This window comes from Acomys minous, assembly GCF_964271855.1.
Source record: "Acomys minous genome assembly, chromosome: 18".
Classification (NCBI taxonomy): Eukaryota; Metazoa; Chordata; class Mammalia; order Rodentia; family Muridae; genus Acomys; species Acomys minous.
The window spans coordinates 67,353,649-67,372,194 of record NC_140501.1 but is presented as its reverse complement, the minus strand read 5'-3'; the positions used below and the strand labels follow the sequence as shown (position 1 = coordinate 67,372,194).

The window sequence follows — 18,546 nt, the reverse complement described above, 5'->3', positions numbered from 1 at the left end:
ATCATCTGGTGAATACAATATGTAGATTTGGATCACCAAGAATTCTAAGGACATCAAAATTTTCACTTTTCTTTCCTCCTGATTAACTTGTTTAAGGCACTCTTCATGTCCTCATTCCTAAGGGTGTAGATTATAGGGTTCAGCAGAGGGGTGACAGCAGTGAAAAACACAGATACAACCTTGTCCTCTGGAAGGCTGGTGGATGGGCGTGAGTAGATGAAGATACAGTGTCCCAGAAACAGCGTGACCACGGTGAGGTGGGCTGCACATGTGGACAGGGCTTTCCTCTTGCCTTCAGAGATCTGTTGCCTCAGACTCACGAGGATGACTGCGTAGGACACTACAAGAACCACAAAACACACCACGGAGATCAGCCCACTGTTGGAGACAATGAGAATCTCAATGATGCGGGTGTCAGTGCAAGCCAGTTTGATCACCTGAGGTACATCACAGAAGAAGTTGTCAATCTCATCAGGACCACAGTAGGGCAGCTTGATGGTGAGTGAGGTGAGGGATATGGAGTGGATGGTGCCCCCGGTCCACAGGGCCCCTGCAAGCAGCCCACACACCTTCCAGTTCATCATTGTCATGTACTGCAAGGGTTTACAAATGGCCACATACCGATCGTAGGCCATGACAGTAAGCAGGAAGATCTCCGTGCAGGCAAAGAGGTGCAGGAAGAACATCTGGACCACGCAGGCATCAAAAGAGATGAGCTTTTCTTCTGACAAGGTGTCTCTGAGCATCTTTGGAACAGTGACAGTGGAATGGCAGACATCAATAAAGGACAGATTGCTGAGGAAGAAATACATGGGGGTATGGAGCCGGCGGTCATACATGATCGTTATGACAATGAGGATGTTGCCAATCAGTGTCAGGACGTAGAAAATGAGGAACATGACAAACACAGCCATCTGTACCTTCGGATTCACAGATAAACCTCTGAGCCGGAATGACGTCACTGAAGTTTGGTTGAGGAGGACGGCCTTTTCCATTTTTTTAGTTCTCTGTCAAAAATTAGAGTAAAAACTTGAGACAAATGTAACATTTAAGATTTGCAAGCCGTTTGGTCACCTAATTACTTGGTCACTTATGACTTCATCTATATCTATAACTTGTAGGTCAAATATATTGTGTTTATTTCCTGTTTTCTTCCCACCTCATTCCTCCCTTGATGCTGGGGATTTGCTAGCAACTCAAACATATCAAGTGCTTTATTTCCTTTTGTATTTCTTAAGAAAAATTATTCTCTTTCGGCATCTTCACTAGAAACTAAACACATACCTTGGCAACAATGCAACAATGAGCCTTGATTTATTAGGAAGTTAAAAACCACCTTGAAGAGGGAGTTGGAGACCCCAAACACTTACTGAAACAATGAATCAGGTTTTAGATTTAGGTTATAGGCTTTTTATTTTATTTTTATTTGTTTTTGAAACAGACTCTCAAATAGTCTAGTCTTTTGCTATGTAGATGAGGATGCCCTTGAGCTCCTGATGCTTCTGTTTCCACTTCCTGAGTTCTGAGTTTGCCATCAGACCCAGCTCACAAAATGGATTAAGGTTCTCCTCACATTAAGTAGGTACTTGGTCTAAGATCCATAAACTCTGCCTTTGAAAATGGTTTCATGTTGATTGTACTTTTCACTAGCTCCAATCACTTTTTTCCATGTTGCTTTGCCCTGTGCTGAGAACCTAATGTCCATGATGTCAGTTTCTGAGGGTCAGAGCCATTCACATTGCTGCTGGTCAGCTGGTCATGTAGCTGTGGTTGAGCAGATCTTTGGGTAAGGCTGCGCAAACCCTAGAAGCCCTAAGTTCCATACAGGCTTGCCTGAGAAGGTCCAGGCTTAGCACCATCTGTGTATTGACTGCATCATCCTCAGCTCTTCAGATTCTCAGTCTGTTTCTTGATTTACTACTGGCTTATGAGTATATCCAGAGGAGTTCTGTCTGTCTGTCTGTGTGCCTTCCTGCCTCTTCTCTCTCTCTCTCTCTCTCTCTCTCTCTCTCTCTCTCTCTCTCTGTATCTATCTCTCTTAATTATCTATTCTATGTGCATGGGTGTTTTGTATGTACATAATGTGAATCATGAGCTTGACTGGTGCCTGGGGAAGCCAGAAGTGGGCATCAGATTCTTTTGGAATCAGAGTTACAGACGGTTATAAACTGTGTGGTGGGTGCTAGCAATTAGATCCTCTGTAAGAGCAGCCAGTGAAGTTAACTTCTGAGATCTCTCTCCACCTCCATTACTTAAAAAAATGACAACTGTATCTTATATATAAGAGCAACAGGATTGTAGTTCTTGAAGGGAGTTGAGAGCTTACTTTTCCCTCATTTTACAAATGGTAAAATTGGGGCATAGAGAGGTAAAGCACTTACCCAGGCTCAAGGCTACACAGCACTGCAGTGATGCCTGGGTCTAGGGTTCAGGTCTCCTGGCCCCAGGCTTTATCCACTCTACCATCACTCTGAAGTTCTGTGGAGTCAGCATAATAGGAGAGCACAGAGGGGGGTTTTCATGACCTCTTTCTTCTCTTGGGTGTTCTGAGTCAGCTTAGGGTATGCTCTTTAGGGAACCCCATTTCTCAGGCTTGCTCAATCCTGCCATCTTTGCAGATAGCTTTCCATAGCTCACCCTGTCTCTCTTTGTCCTCAGACCCCCTAATCCTGTGCTGTCCATCTTATAGCATTCCTCAGGATTAGACTCCTCTGGACAAATGAGTTCTCCCATCATGCCTAGGGGCAGATTCCCCTCTGTTCCAGTCATTTATAATGTTCCCTGTTATTCATCATGCCCGCCTTGAGCAAACAATGGCCACTTTTGCTGTTCATGTCAAAATAAAGACCAATAGTAGTGTCAAACAGAGGCACTAACCAAATAGAGCGGTGACAAGCAAGATAGTTTTGCACAGAGATCTTTCAATTAACACCTTAAAAAAAATCAGACTGGTGTTATGTTAGAATTTACAGCAACTTCTTTACACAACTATGGATTAACATTTCACTTTGTCACTTTTCTTAAAACATGCGTTTAACAGTTTTTGCTATAGGAAACTATTTCAACTTCTTATTTAGTGACTTACAGCCATAATTTTCTTGTTTTAAAATGGAAACTTGAAGGGCAGGGGTTGACTTTTAATTCATCATGTGATATTTGTTCTGAGTCAAAGAATTCTGCTTCCTCCTTGTGGGAAGGGCATGTGCCCTGCTAACTCACCCTGTCCTCCTGCCAGCATTTTCTTGTGCTTCTGCACACTCATGGGAAGAATGCTTTGGAAAACATGGTGTCTAATGACATCAAATATATGATGTCAAAAACATGGGCTTGAGAGATGGCTCAACAGTTAAAATACTTGTCATTCTTGTAGGGGACTTGGGCTTGGTTCTGAGCACCCGCATTTCCAGTTCCACAGTATCTGACATCTCCATCTGACCTCCGTGGGCACCAGGGACTCACACGCTACATACACACACATGCAGACAGAAGACTTACACACATAAGGTGAGCTAAATAAATCTAAAAATATATGGTGCATTTAAACTACACATTTCAGGAAAATGTAGGAGATGATGGTTAAGAGCAAATTAAGAATAAAATTAAAATTATCTTTAAATCTCACCTGAATGTTTTCAGATTCTCTCGGTCTCTTAAAAAATATCTGAATCTTCTGTCCTGTAGTTTGAATGTAGTGACAGTTATCTTCCAGCAGAAGAAGGAAGAACTTCCTTGAGGTTGGACAGTCAGAAGACTTTGTGTGTATTGATTTTCTGTCTCTGAAGAGGGTGAGAAGCCCTGAGGTTCCCTGGAGAGCCTGTTCACACTTGGTCATAAGTCAAGGTACAGAGGCACTAGCTTTGAGTTTCTGCCAAAATCATACTTTTGTATCTGTACTTTCGTCCTTCTTTCACTATGCAGGCAATTCTGCAGTCAGAGTCCTGGGATGGTGAGCAGTTGACTGAGGCTGTGGTGTAAAAGCAGTGTGTCTGTTGTGTATTTTTTCAGACCTCCTGATGAGTGGGAACTGAGAGCTATGGGAAACCAGTTCCACAGTTGTCCCAGCTTATCAGGACAATGTACTTGGAACACCAGTGCGTCCAAAGGGTCTTGTGTCATCTGTGCAAGCTGTATCACTCATTCCAGATGGAATATTCAACGCTTAAACCCTGAAAGGGAATCATGAGGGAAGCAAAGAGCTGTGCCTGGCAGCTGTTGCACAGGTGTTGCTCTACCTGAAATACCCAGGCTTTATTTCCAGGGAATCATCCAAACAGTGATGTCAGCTTGCCAATTTACTAGTTAGGCAAAGTTAACTTTGTGGCAGCTGATGTAATAGCCTTGGTGTCTGTCACTGAGAAAGTTTAATGAGGAAAACCAGGACTTGAACTCATAGCTCTTTGGGGCATATTGTGTACAATTAAATTACCTACTAGTATTTAGTAATCTGATGTGAAGAGGTAATTTTTAGATGACGTGTCTGGATTTTCTTACTAATTTATATGAAAACACAGATATGAGAAGTGTATGCATACGGATGTGAGGGCTGGTCGGCCCTCTTACGGCGTATGTGCCTCTTCTGGGAGCTAGATTGTCTGGGTGCATTTTTAAAGTCCTAGATGTATGAATTTTGGGAAGTGCGTCCCATTTCTGAGACTTACTTTCTTCTCTGTACAACATAGATTGGGCCAGCAAGATGGCTCAGTGGGGTAAAGCCTTGCCATGTAAGCTTGCCAAGCTGATTTTGATTCCTGGGACATACTTAAATATGAATGGAGAGAACCGATGTCACAAAATGGGAGAACTCTGACCTCTACATGTATGTTATCGCACACCCCCACATACATGTATATGTATAACTAGAACAAAATGCAAAAATTTTAGAACTTTTGAGATATTAGCCAATCATGTGGCATTTGCTGATTACACGAAACATGTATTTCAGGCAAAAAGTGAAACAAAGCACAACCTACTGTCAATATTTTTGGCCTCAAATATTTGTCATTTTAGAGAACAGCAAATTTCTTGTGTAGATTAGTATTTCTTGCCTTGGTTCTCCTTTTGCTTCCTCTTTGCATTAGCTATATGGGGTTGGTGTTTAAATTGGTGAAGAATACAAAGTGGAGAAATGAAGATTGCAGTGATTAAAAATATATTTTAAGAGTTATCAAATATATGTATATGAATTTCTGCCCGCATGCATGTCTGTGCACCACACGTATGCTTGGTACCCACAGAATTCAGAAGACGATGTCAGATCTCCTGGAATTGAGTTACTGACAGTTCTGAGCAACCATGTGGGTGATAGACACAGGGCGCAGGTCTTGAGCAATAGCAGCCAGTGCTTTAAGGATTAAGGTATCTCTCCAGCCCTTTAAATGTGTTTTTAACTTATTCATGCCACACATAAATTAAATATGTTATGAATTAGCATGTCATATTTGATCTGCATATATTTTATGTAATGTACATATCTAATTATACATATCCACCTCCTCACCAAATATTTATCATCTCCTTATAGTCAAAGCATTCAAAGTTCTGTCTCCTAGCAACTAAGAATATGTAGAATTACCTATAGCAGCTTGGTGTCTGTTGGGTGGGGGTTGGGGGGCATTTCTCTTGTGCCATGCCACCTCAAGGCAGCTGAACAGTGGGGTCAGCACTTACACACGCATGTCCTCTGGGATGGCTCCCCTACTTTGCTGTGCTATACTCCCAATCCCTCTCCAGGACCAGCTCTACTCTGCTGCTCAGGCGTGGTGCAGGGTGTGCTCTCCAAAGTACTGGAATGCCGCAGCCGCTGAGGGGCAGGGGCAGCTAAGGCGCATGCGCACGTGTGTGTGTGTGTGTGTGTGTGTGTGTGTGTGTGTGTGTGTGTGTGTTATTTTACTTTGGTGTTAGAATAATAGTGTTTTTGTGGAAGAGTTTGGTAAAGTCCCTCCTGTTCTAATTTTATGCAACAGTTTCAGAAGGATTGGTGTTCTTCTTTAAAGTTTTTGTATAATTCAGCAATAAATGCATACTGGTGGTCTTTTTGTTGTTAGAAGAATTTATTTTATTTAATACAATTTGTTTTTATTATTGAAGATCTCATAGATGTATACAATGATTTATGATCATATCATTCCACATTTTCTCCTCTCATTCCCCAAGTATTCCCCAATGTGTCTTCCCAACTTCATTTCTATTTTTTTTTTCGAAAAGCCACTAAGTTCAGTTAGGTCTACCTATATATGCACATGGGTGTGGGATCACCCACTGGAGAATGGGAAATCTACTATTGGCCACACTCTCTAAAATAATGATTTTCCCTCTTTCAGAAGCTGTGGATGGTTAATAGCCCCTTACTAAGGGTCATAGCCTGGAGATTACCTTGCTCTATCTATGACAGAGTTTTAGCTGGCTTGATCTTGTGCAGGTAAGCATAGTCTCTGTGCGCTGATAAGAGCATTAGCTATGTCAAACATAGAAAACAGAATTTTACAGCACCTCTCCTCATCATCCAGCTCTTACATTTTTTTCTGTCTCTTCTTCTGAGGTGTTCCCTGATGGGATGTGGTAATGCTGTCCTACATAGGGTTGGCCCATTGATCCCTTATTCTCAGGGCTTTGACTAATTCTACACTTTTGTGTTGACTTCTGCTCACTGTGGAAAGAAGCCTGTCTGACCCATGTTCAGAGCAGGCCAGCTCTATGGGTAAAACAAAAAATATTTGGAAGACAATTAGACAGTATGGCCACTGAGCAAACTAACAACAGCAAGTTCTCCCTTAGGGCCTCTGACCTCTTTGGTCATGAGCTACTTCTCAGGCTATCGTAGCATAAATGACAATTTCTCCTGTGGAACTGACATCCAACCCAGCCAGAAAGCTATTACTTATCCCACAATAGCCATTTCATTATGACTCCAGTGGGAACGTCTTGCCTGGAAGATCAATATTGTAACATGCAAGGTTCAGCACTGGGCTAATCCACTGACATTGTTTCTCTGCCACCATCAGGCATAGCATCTTCAAGCACTATGAAGGCTAGCCAGCAAGGAGTAAAATTTCTTAATCATTTTCAGATTAATTTCCCTATGCCCTGTAGCCAAAATGTGTGATATTTTCAGTATTAGCTTCTTACTATGTAGTTATGGTAGGTAGCAAAGGGCTAGTGTTTATTTTGAGACCTTGGGACTTCCAAGAGTGAAAACTCATGGAGAAGTATACCATGCCTCACACTGTAATTTATATATATTTGGTAATGTATATTTATTTGATACTTGGTATTTGGTACTTGGTAAATATATATTGGTATTTGGTATATATATTACTTATCTCACAATAGTCTTACCGCTATTATGCCAGTGGGCACATCTTTCCTGGAAGGTCAATATTATTATATATTATATACATGAGACACAGTTCTCTCTTTGCCAATTCCACTTGTCGCATGCCACTTTGCTGTGGTGCATGCCACTCCAAACACATTAAAGGGGCTGCATATAGACCATGTACTCATCTTGGTGTTCTCTTTGAGCCCTTGAAGCAACATTAAGTGGCTGTTAGTAGTTTAGCAATAAATGCTTAGTTGGGTTAATTCTCTGCATAATCAATAGAACAACCAGGCCTGGTGTCTCATGCCTGTAACTCGAGTGTCTGGGTCTTGGAGGCAAAAGGATCAGGAGTTTAAGGTCAGGCTCAGCTACATGGAAGGAATTTACTGTCTTTTCCATACAACCTGAAGATTTGAAATGGGGTAAGCAGAAAAACTACTTTTTTTTTGTTTCTTTGCTTGGTTGTTATAAAAATAACAATAAGCCGGCCAGTAGTGGCACACGCCTTTCATTCAAGCACTTGGGTGGCAGAGGCAGGTGGATCTATATGAGTTTGAGGCCAGCCTGGTCTACAGAGGGAGTTCCAGCATGCCAAAACTACACAGACAAACCTTATCTCGAACAACCTGAAGAAACAACCAAATGAAACCAACCAACCAACCAAATAAACAACAACAACAACAAAATCAATTTTACCTAAGAAAAGCCACATGTCACTTGTTATTGCTCTGCTTACCACATTCTGGCATCTTCTCATTGTACAGAAAAGACTCTAAACTCCTTAAGTGAACACAGAAATTCTTCTTTTCACTTCTCCAATGCCCATCTCCTGCCTGCCTGCCCTCCTATCCAGGCTATAACCACAGTGATGGTCACATCGTGGAACAAGCAGTCTCCCTACAGGGGTCTTTGACCTGTCGTTTCCTCTGCCTGGAGTGTTGGCTGGGTCTGTTGCTCATGGCTGGCTTCTTTTCATGTTTCACGCCTCAGGTGTAATGTGGCTTCCTCAGCGAGGCTTCTCTGGACTACTCAGTCAGGGCTCACTCCCGCTGCCTGCCCATGGCACCCAGTTTTCTCTTCCTTTTTCCTCACTGAAGCCATTAACTACATTTAGTTGTTCACGTTTTTCTTTTTTCTTTTACTAGACTGTATACTCCATGTAGGAGTGTCTGTATATTTGCAACTACAAATCTAGTATCCAGCACAAATTTGATGCTCAGTAAGCATTTGTGAAATAAGAAATAAAACGTCCCCATTTCATTAGTCTGATGACAGATTTGAATAAACTCTCAAGGGTATTACTACGTCAATGGCTCAATGTGTTTGTCGCCAGCCATACTCCAACGTTCTTTCTTTCATTTACCTGCATTTGATGAGTCATTTACGCAAGCATCAGGACACAGAACAGAGGTGAATGATGCAATCGCTCCTTGGTTGAAAAGCAGTAATAGTAGGATGAAAGGATGAATTCAAGTTGGTGTTTTCTCGCAGTTCTTGGAGCAGTAGTGGGTCGATGGATCTGGTTTGAAATCCAATCTCATGACTCTTGTCATGGTGTGTGTGTGTGTGTGTGTGTGTGTGTGTGTGTGTGTGTGTGTGAATTAGGGAATTGAACCCAGGGCCTCCTGTATGCCAAGTATACATCCTGCACTGAGTTACACTCTGGGCGTCCTGAGTCCTGTCTTTATGGTTTGTAGCAGGGTGACTTTCAGCATGCTATTTGATCAGTGTGAGCTTCTTTTTCCTTGTAGTTAGATGATCATGTTACTTCTATAGAGAGAGTTAAGTAAGTGCCCACTGCCTATGACAGTTTCTAGAATGAGGAAGATGCTACCAGTCACAACAATTACTTTGTTTGTTAGATATAGGGCCAGAAGAAAATGTGACAGGTCATATCATCTGGTGAATACAATATGTAGATGGTTCTTTTATTTGAATCACCAAGAATCCTAAGGACTTCACATTTTTATTTTTCTTTCCTCCTGATTAACTTGTTTAAGGAGCTCTTCATGTCCTCATTCCTAAGAGTATAGATTACAGGGTTCAGCAGAGGGGTGACAACAGCAAAGAAAGCAGATACAATCTTGTCCTCTGGAAGGCTGATGGATGGGCGTGAGTAGATGAAGATACAGTGTCCCAGAAACAGCGTGACCACGGTGAGGTGGGCTGCACATGTGGACAGGGCTTTCCTCTTGCCTTCAGAGATCTGTTGCCTCAGACTCACAAGAATGACTGCGTAGGACACTACAATAATCACAAAACACACCACAGAGATCAGCCCACTGTTGGAGACAATGAGAATCTCAATGATGCGGGTGTCAGTGCAAGCCAGTTTGATCACCTGAGGTACATCACAGAAGAAGTTGTCAATCTCATCAGGACCACAATAGGGCAGCTTGATGGTGAGTGAGGTAAAAGATATGGAGTGGATGGTCCCCGCTGTCCATAGGGCCACAGCCAGTATCATACACACCTTCCAGTTCATCACTGTCATGTACTGCAAGGGTTTACAAATGGCCACATAGCGATCATAGGCCATGACAGTAAGCAGGAAGATCTCTGTGCAGGCAAAGAGGTGCAGGAAGAATATCTGGACCACGCAGGCATCAAAAGAGATGAGCTTTTCTTCTGACAAGGTGTCTCTGAGCATCTTTGGAACAGTGACAGTGGAATGGCAGACATCAATAAAGGACAGATTGCTGAGGAATAAGTACATGGGGGTATGGAGCCGGCGGTCATACATGATCGTTATGACAATGAGGATGTTACCAATCAGTGTCAGGACGTAGAAAATGAGGAACATGACAAACACAGCCATCTGTACCTTCGGATTCACAGATAAACCTCTGAGCCGGAATGACGTCACTGAAGTTTGGTTGAGGAGGCCGGCCTTTTCCATTCTTTTAGTTCTCTGTCAAAAATTAGAGTAAAAACTTGAGACAAATGTAACATTTAAGATTTGCATCAACCATTTGGTCACCTAATTACTTGGTCACTTATGACTTCATTTATAGCAGGAGTTTGTGGGTCAAATATCTTGTGTTTCCTTTATTTCCTGTCATTCCCTCCTTCATCCCTTGGTGCTGGGGATTTGATGGCAACTCTGAGCTACAACTTCTGTCTTCTGTTTTCTTTAAAAAATCCTCATTAGGGACCAGAAGGGTTAAGGACACTACAAGAAAACCCACAGAATCAGCCAATTTGCCCTCACAGGGACTCAGAGACTGAACCACTGACTAAGGAGCCTGCACGAGACTGGCCTAGGCTCTGTGCACACGTGTTAGAGTCGTGCAGCTTTATCTTCTTCTGCGACTCCTAGCAGTGGGAGCAGAGCCAGTCTCTGACTCTGTTGCTTTCCTTTTGAACCCTTTCTTTGCACTGGGTTGCCTCATCTAAGAGAGGTCGGTATGCCATGGCTAGTTGATATCCATGGGAGGCCTGCCCTTTTCTGAAGAGAAGGAGTGAATGCTGGGTGTTGGGAGGGAGGGGAGGGAAGGGAGTGGGAGGAGAGGAGGGAAAGGACACTGTGGTCAAGATGTACAATAAATGAATAAATAAAAACAGTAAGGGGCCCTACCCCACTGGAGGCTTCAAGTGGCCTTAGACTAGAAAGAAAAAAGTATTTGTGTAGATAGATAAAAACTATTTCCAAAAATGCGTGTGTGATATTCCCCTACGTGTCTGTATATGGTACCTTCTCCTAAGTCTAAATTATGTCCAGATGCTTTGTAACATTAGGATTATCACAGAAAAGCAGCAAAGGAGAACAGAGGGCTATGACCAAGCTCTTCAGATCCAAAATAGTGTCTTCCTATGCGATAATTAGTTGTAAGACAGACACTCTTGGAAATGAAACAATTAAAAAATTCTTTTATTTCCCATTTATCCTGTTAAGGGCCAGTCCTGGCATACTAAAGCATAGACATTCCTCCATAGTGTAGCAAATATAGCTTTGGCTCTTTGACATCTACTACTGAGTCAAAGGAACAGACTGCAAGGTAAATAAATCCCTGTCTGCAGTGAGTGGGTGCTATGCTCTGGAGAGACCCTCCTAGGACTGAGAGTTCAATCCCAGCAACCGCTGGGGGAGCTGCTAGCAGACAGCATTGACCCACCATCCAGCTTTGAGAAGTGTCTTATGTATACACCACAGAAGGGCAGCCCCAGTTCAGCCACTGGTGGAATAAAGGATGCTCCTCTTGCCCCAGGTCCGGATGACTGTAATGGACCATCCTGGCTCCAGCCCTGTCATGGACCTGATGGAGTCCCTGAGACTGCAGAAGAGGAGGAGGAAAACTCCTCCCTTTGCCCAGCTAAGCTTTCTTCTTTCAAGGATGACAATTCCTAGAGGTTTCCTAACAAATGTCCTGCACTCTAAAATTGTTTTTCTTTCAGCTTCTTCACTCGATTCTAAACCCAGACCTTGGGAACAATGCAATAGTGAATTCAAACAAGCTATTTCTCACTTACTGAAGCAATGTGTCAGTGTTTATATTTAGGTTACAGATTTTTTGAGACAGATAGATAGCCCAGTCTTGCGCTATGTAGATGAGGATGCCCTTGAACTCCTGATGCTTCTGTTTCCACTTCCCGAGTTTTGAGTTTGCCATCAGACCCAGCTCACAAAATGGATTAAGGATCTCCTCACATTAAGTAGGTACTTGGTCTAAGGTCCATAAACTCGGCCTTTGAAAATGTTTTCATTGTTTTCTCATTGATTGTACTTTTCACTAGCTCCAATCACTTTTCCCCACGTTGCTTTGCCCTGTGCGGAGAGCCTAATGTCCATGATGTCAGTTTCTGAGCATCAGAGCCATTCACATCGCTGCTGGTCAGCTGGCCATGTAGCTGTGATGCTTGCTGAGCAGATCTTTACGTAAGGCTGCTCAAAAACCCTAGAAGCCCTAAGCTCCAGACAGGCTTGCCTGTGAGGGTCCAGGCTTAGCAATATCTGTGCATTGACTGCATCATCCTCAGCTCTTCAGATTCTCAGTCTGTTGCTTGATTTACAGGCTTATGAGTAAATCCAGAGGAACCCTTTTGCTTTCTTTTATATTAGCTTTCCTATGATCCAATTATCACTGGTACTTTATAATATTGTATGTATGTATGTATGTATGTATGTATGTATGTATGTATGTATGTATCCATTATCTATCTATCTATCTATCTATCTATCTATCTATCTATCTATCTATCTATCATCTATCTATCTATCATCTATCTATCTATCACCTCTCCATCTATCTTTTATTCTGTGTCCATGGTGTTTTGTCTGCACATATTTATGTGTACTGTGTGCATGCCTGGTGCCTGTTGAAGCCAGAGGAGAGCATGAGCTTCTTCTGTAACTGGAGCTACAGATGGTTGTGAACTTCCCCGTGAATAAGGGGAAGTAATAAGGTCATCTGCAAGAACAGCCAGTGCCTTTTCTTTTTAATAACAATTGAATGTTATATTTAATAGTCACATTCTTGAGGGTAGTTGAGAGCCTAGAGTTTTTTTTTTCCATTTTATAAATGGCAAAAACGGGGCATACAGAGGTAAAGCACTTACCCAGGCTCAAGGCAACACAGCACTGCAGTGATGCCTGGGTCTAGGGTTCAGGTCTCCTGGCCCCTGGCTTTATCCACTCTACCACCACTCTGAACTTCTGTGGGACCAGCATAATAGGAGAGCACAGAGGGGGGTTTTCATGACCTCTTTCTTCTCTTGGGTGTTCTGAGTCAGCGTAGGGTATGCTCTTTAGGGAACCCCATTTCTCAGGCCTACTCAATCCTGCCATCTTTGCAGATAGCTTTCCATAGCTCACCCTGTCTCTCTTTGTCCTCAGACCCCCTAATCCTGTGCTGTCCATCTTATAGCATTCCTCAGGATTAGACTCCTCTGGACAAATGAGTTTTCCCATCATGCCTAGGGGCAGATTCCCCTCTGTTCCAGCCATTTATAATGTTCCCTGTTATTCATCATGCCCGCCTTGAGCAAACAATGGCCACTTTTGCTGTTCATGTCAAAATAAAGACCAACAGTAGTGTTGAACTGAAGCACTAACCAAACAGAGCTGTGACAAGCAAGATAGTTTTGCACAGAGATCTTTCAATTAACACCTAGAATTTACAGCACCCTCTTTACACAAGTATGGATTAACATTATTACACTTTGTCACTTTTCTTAAAACATGCATGTAACAGTTTTTGCTATAGGAAACTATTTCAAAATTTTAAATTAGTGACTTACAGCCATTTTTTTTTCTTGTTTTAAAATGGAAACTTGAAGGGCAGGGGTTGAATTTTAATTCATCTTGTGGTATCTAATCTGAGTCAAAGAATTCTGCTTCCTCCTTGTGGGAAGGGCATGTGCCCTGTTAACTCACCCTGTCCTCCTACCAGCATTTTCTTGTGCTTCTGCACACACATGGGAAGAATGCTTTGGAAAACATGGTGGCTCAGGACATCAAATAACTGATGCTAAGAATACAGGCTGGAGAGAGCTAAAAGCGCTCGTCACCCTTGTGGAGGACCTGGCCTCCGTTCCCAGGGCCAGTATCATTAGTTCCACAGTGTCTGGAGCCTTCTTCTCACCCCCATGGACACCAGGAACTGACATGGTTCATACATATACATGTAGACAAAAACACATATGTAAGATAAACTAAATAAATCTAAAAACGTATGGTGCATGAAACCACACATTTCAGGAGATGATGGTTAAGAGCGAAATAAGAATAAAGTTAAAATATCTTTAAATCTCACCTGAGTGTTTTCAGATTCTCTCAGTCCCTTCAAAATTATCTGAATCTTCTGTCCTGCAGTTTGAGTGTAGTGACAGTTATCTTCCAGCAGAAGAAGGAAGAACTTCCTTGAGGTTGGGTAGTCAGAAGACCTGGTGTGCATTGATTTTCTGTCTCTGAAGAGGGTGAGAAGCCCTGAGGTTCCCTAGAGAGCCTGTTCACACTTGGTCATAAGTCAGGGCACCAAGGCACTAGCTTTGAATTTCTGCCAAAATCATACTTTTGTATCTGTACTTTTGTCCTTCTTCACTATGCAGGCAATTCTGCAGTCAGAGTCCTGGGATGGTGAGCAGTTGACTGAGGCTGTGGTGTAAAAGCAGTGTGTCTGTTGTGTATTTTTTCAGACCTCCTGATGAGTGGGGACTGAGAGCTATGGGAAACCAGTTCCACAGTTGTCCCAGCTTATCAGGACAATGTGCTCGGGACACCAGTGTGTCCAAAGGGTCTTGTGTCGTCTGTGCAAGCTGTATCATCCATTCTGGATGGAATATTCAATGCTTAAGCCCTGAAAGGGAATCATGAGGGAAGCAAAGAGCTGTGCCTGGCAGCTGTTGCACAGGTGTCACTCTACCTGAAATACCCAGGCTTTATTTCCAGGGAATCATCCAAACAGTGATGTCAGCTTGCCAATTTACTAGTTAGACAAAGTTAACTTTGTGGCAGCTGATGTAATAGCCTTGGTGTCTGTCGCTGAGAGAGTCTAATGAGGAAAACGAGGACTCGAACTCATAGCTCTTTGGGGCATATTGTGTACAATTAAATTACCTACTAGTATTTAGTGATCTGATGTGAAAAGGTAATTTCTAGATGATGGCTCTGGGTTTTCTTACTTAATTTATGTGAAAACACAGATATGAGAAGTGTATGCATATGGATGTGAGGGCTGGTCGGCCCTCTTATGGCGTATGTGCCTCTTCTGGGAGCTAGATTGTCTGGGTGCATTTTTAAAGTCCTAGATGTATGAGTTTTAGGAAATGCCTCCCATCTCTGAGACTTAGTTTCTTCTTCATAAGGCATGGGTAGGGCCAGCAAGATGGCTCAGTGGAGTAAAGCCTTGCCATATAAGCTTGCCAAGCTGAATTTGATTCCTGGTGTGTACTTAAATGTTGACAGAGAAAACCAGTGTCACAGAATTGGAGCACTCTGACCTCTACATGTATGCTATGGCATGTACTTATTCCACCAAACCAAATTAATAAGAATAAAATGCAGACATTTTAAACTTTTGAGATATTTGCAAAGCAGGTGGCATTTACTGTTCCTTATAAAATATGAGCTTTAGGCAAAAAGTGAAACAAATATTGAAACCTAATGTCAGTATTTTTGGATTCAAGTATTTGTTATTTCAGACAATAGTAACTATCTTGTGTAAATCAGAACCTCTTACCTTGGCTCTCATTTTGCTTTCTCTTTTCTTTAGCTCTAATGAGGTTGGTTTTTAAATTTGTGAAGAAGAATGCAATATGGAGAGATAAGGATCATACTATTTTATAAAATTAAATGTGTGTATTTTTACAATTCATTATTTTTCATGGATGAGTGTTGCATGCATGTATGTCTGTGCACCAAATGTATGCTTGGTACCCAAGGAGATCAGAAGAGAGTGTCAGATCCCCTGGAACAGGAGTTACTGTAGGTTCTGAGCAACCACTTGGGTGCTGGGAACCAAACCCAGGCCCTCTACAAGTAATTAAAATTTAGATTTATCTTTGGATTTTTGAGACAGTGTTTCTCTGTGGTATAGCCCTGGCTGTCCTGGAATTTACTTTGTAACCAGGCTGACATTGAACTCATAGCAATTCTCCTGCCTTCAGAATGCTGAGATTAAAAGCATGTGCTACCACACCTGGTTAATTTACTCTTAGCTATCTGTGACACACACACACACACACACACACACACACACACACATACACACACACACATACACTCACCCCCCACGCACACACACACTCACTCACACACACACACTCACACACACACTATACATGTTGTGAGGTACCATGCCATGTTTGGTGTGTGTTTATTTATATAATGTATATATCTGATTATACATATCCACTCTCTTCTCAAGTATTTAACAATTCTTTATACTCAAAACATTCTCAGTTTTGTCTTGTAGCAATTAAGAAATATGTGGAGTTATCTATAGCAACCCTATTGTGCAGACAAGACATCTTGCTCCTGTGTCAATACTTAAAGTCACTGTTGATCAGTGTCTTCCCACCCCTTCAACCCTCTGCTTTCTCAGACTCTTTAAACCTCCATTCTACTCTCAATTCTTGTGAGATAAACAGTCTAAGACATATTCCAATTGTGAGTTAACACGGTACCTACTTTTCTGAGCATGAATTATTTTATTAATTATGTTGATTTCCACTGATGTTCTCCAGCGACATCTCTCTTTTCAAAAGTGGCTGACACACACAATATTTCATTTTATACACATACCACATTAAAAAAATTCATCAGTTGATGAACAGTTAGGTTGTTTCCATTTCTTGATTTTGATGAAAATGCTCAACAAACATGCAAGGGCACCTGTCTCTTTGAGGTACTGATTTATTTCTTTTGGTATATCCACAGTGTGGTTGAAAAATCATATGATAGTTGTACTTTTAACTTTGAGGAACTGTTTACATATTGGCTTAATAAAATAGTAGGTAATGATTTCCATTTCTCCAAATCCTTGCCAGCACAGTTAATCTTTACTTGTGTGCGTGTGTGTGTTATTGAAAGAGTATTAATATTTAATATTGAATTGTTATTTTAGTAACATCAGAGGCTACTCCTTAACCAGCTTTACATCTAAACACCCACACAGAGAGAGTAGGATCTACCTAATTAGCCTATAGCACCATGCTGCACAATAATTAGTCCATCTTAAACCTCCAGGCTAGGATAGCGTCCTCCCATTCTCATTTCCCACTTTATACTTGCTCTTTAGTCATAACCTCCTAGTGCTTCCTGGTCTTCTCCTTGTGGCTCCATTTTCTCCTTCCTTGTCTTTCTCCTCCCCTCTCTGGCCCCCCCCCCCATCAGAATGTCCCACTCTATTCTCTGTTATTGCTCAGCATTATCTACTTGGTTTTTATAGGCATCTTAGAGAACAAATGGTGACATATTTACACAAACTTGAAACAGGAGATATTTAGAGTAAACATCACAATGAAATGCCTGGATTAATCCAGAGAGTGGGGTGGTGTAGGCTCTGTTTCTTAACAATTAAACTTTATTATACAATCCAACTAGTTTACACAAGAGGGAAAAAAGGTTAAAGGGAAAAAAGAGCGAACTTTCTGGTATCCATTCCACGGGACAGGTCCTTAGGTGTCTCTGGCCTGGATGCTGGTCCAGCCAGTTAGCTGATCCACGTGCACTCAAGCCTGGTCTGAACCTGCTGCTGCTCTCTCCTCTCCGCCTGTCTGTGTCACGTGGGAAGGGTGGTCTCCTTCTCCCATTGAGGGTCGATTAGAAAAACAATAGTCCAGGTGGAGTCCCCAGGTCTGCTTCCTGAATTCCAGGCCCAGGATGGCTCCACTCAGTCTATCTCAAGGTATCCATGGGGTGCCCAAGGGTAAAGCCCGCCAAGACTGCTTTCTCCTGTGACAAAGCTTACAGTCTTTCCCACAGGGTGGAGAAATAAACACTTGAATGAACAAGGGTAAATTGTATGCAGTCCATAAGAACAATCTGCCAACTGTGTGTAAACAGCACTGGAGGGAAAATTTATGACCTTCTACAACAATACAAACAACACCTTTTATTTGCATTTAGAATTAATCTTTTATTTTGAAACAGGATTTCAAAGTTTTTGTTTTAAATTATTTTAATTTTATTTAATATTTTGTCTTTTGGTTATTCAAGACAGGGTTTTTCTGTGTATCCCCGGCTGTCTTGGAACTCACTTTGTAGAACAGGCTGGGCTCAGACTCAGTGATCTGCCTGCCTCTGCCTGCCAAGTGCTGGGATTAATGATGTGTGCCACCACTGCCTAATTCTTATCTTGATTATTAAGATAGTTTAAAAAATGTATTCTTTGAGAATTTCATACAATGTATTTTGACATTACTTACCCTTCTCTCACTCCTCATAGATTCTACACTCTTCCACAAAACTTCATGTTTTTTCTTTCTTAAACAAACAAACAAGCAAACAAAGAAAAACCACACCAAACTAAACCAAACCAACCAACCAACCAATCAACTAAAGTAAAGCAAATCCAAATCCAAATCCAAATCATGGAGTACAATCTATTTTACTCACTATTCCTCCGCTAAGCCCCTATCTTGGCAATAATCTAATTTTACCTTACTGGTTTCTGAAGTTATTTCAGGCTTGTTCACACCTGAAGATTTGGCGTTAAGAGCTTCCAGTAAGAGAGAACATGTGACATTTGTTTTCTGGGTCTTGGTTACCTCTCTCAGTATGATCACTT

General features: G+C 41.9%; 2 protein-coding genes across 2 annotated transcripts; both read right to left on the bottom strand.

Annotated features, from left to right (window-relative positions):
• Positions 1–62: 62 nt before the first annotated feature.
• Positions 63–3,746, bottom strand: LOC311589069 (olfactory receptor 4E1; the record flags this gene model as incomplete). The annotated part of the gene is made up of 2 exons (XM_084767371.1): positions 3,623–3,746; positions 63–1,007 (listed from the first exon to the last, which is right to left on the bottom strand). Exon 2 carries the CDS (start codon positions 993–995, stop codon positions 63–65), a length of 933 nt encoding a protein of 310 aa, XP_084623497.1. The 5' UTR covers positions 996–1,007; positions 3,623–3,746.
• A 5,409-nt stretch (positions 3,747–9,155) lies between these two features.
• On the bottom strand, positions 9,156–14,192 carry LOC311589063 (olfactory receptor 4E1-like). Its single transcript, XM_084767363.1, has 2 exons — positions 14,071–14,192; positions 9,156–10,229 (listed from the first exon to the last, which is right to left on the bottom strand). The coding sequence occupies exon 2, from the start codon at positions 10,215–10,217 to the stop codon at positions 9,285–9,287; it is 933 nt and encodes a 310-aa protein (XP_084623489.1). The 5' UTR covers positions 10,218–10,229; positions 14,071–14,192; the 3' UTR covers positions 9,156–9,284.
• Positions 14,193–18,546: the final 4,354 nt, after the last annotated feature.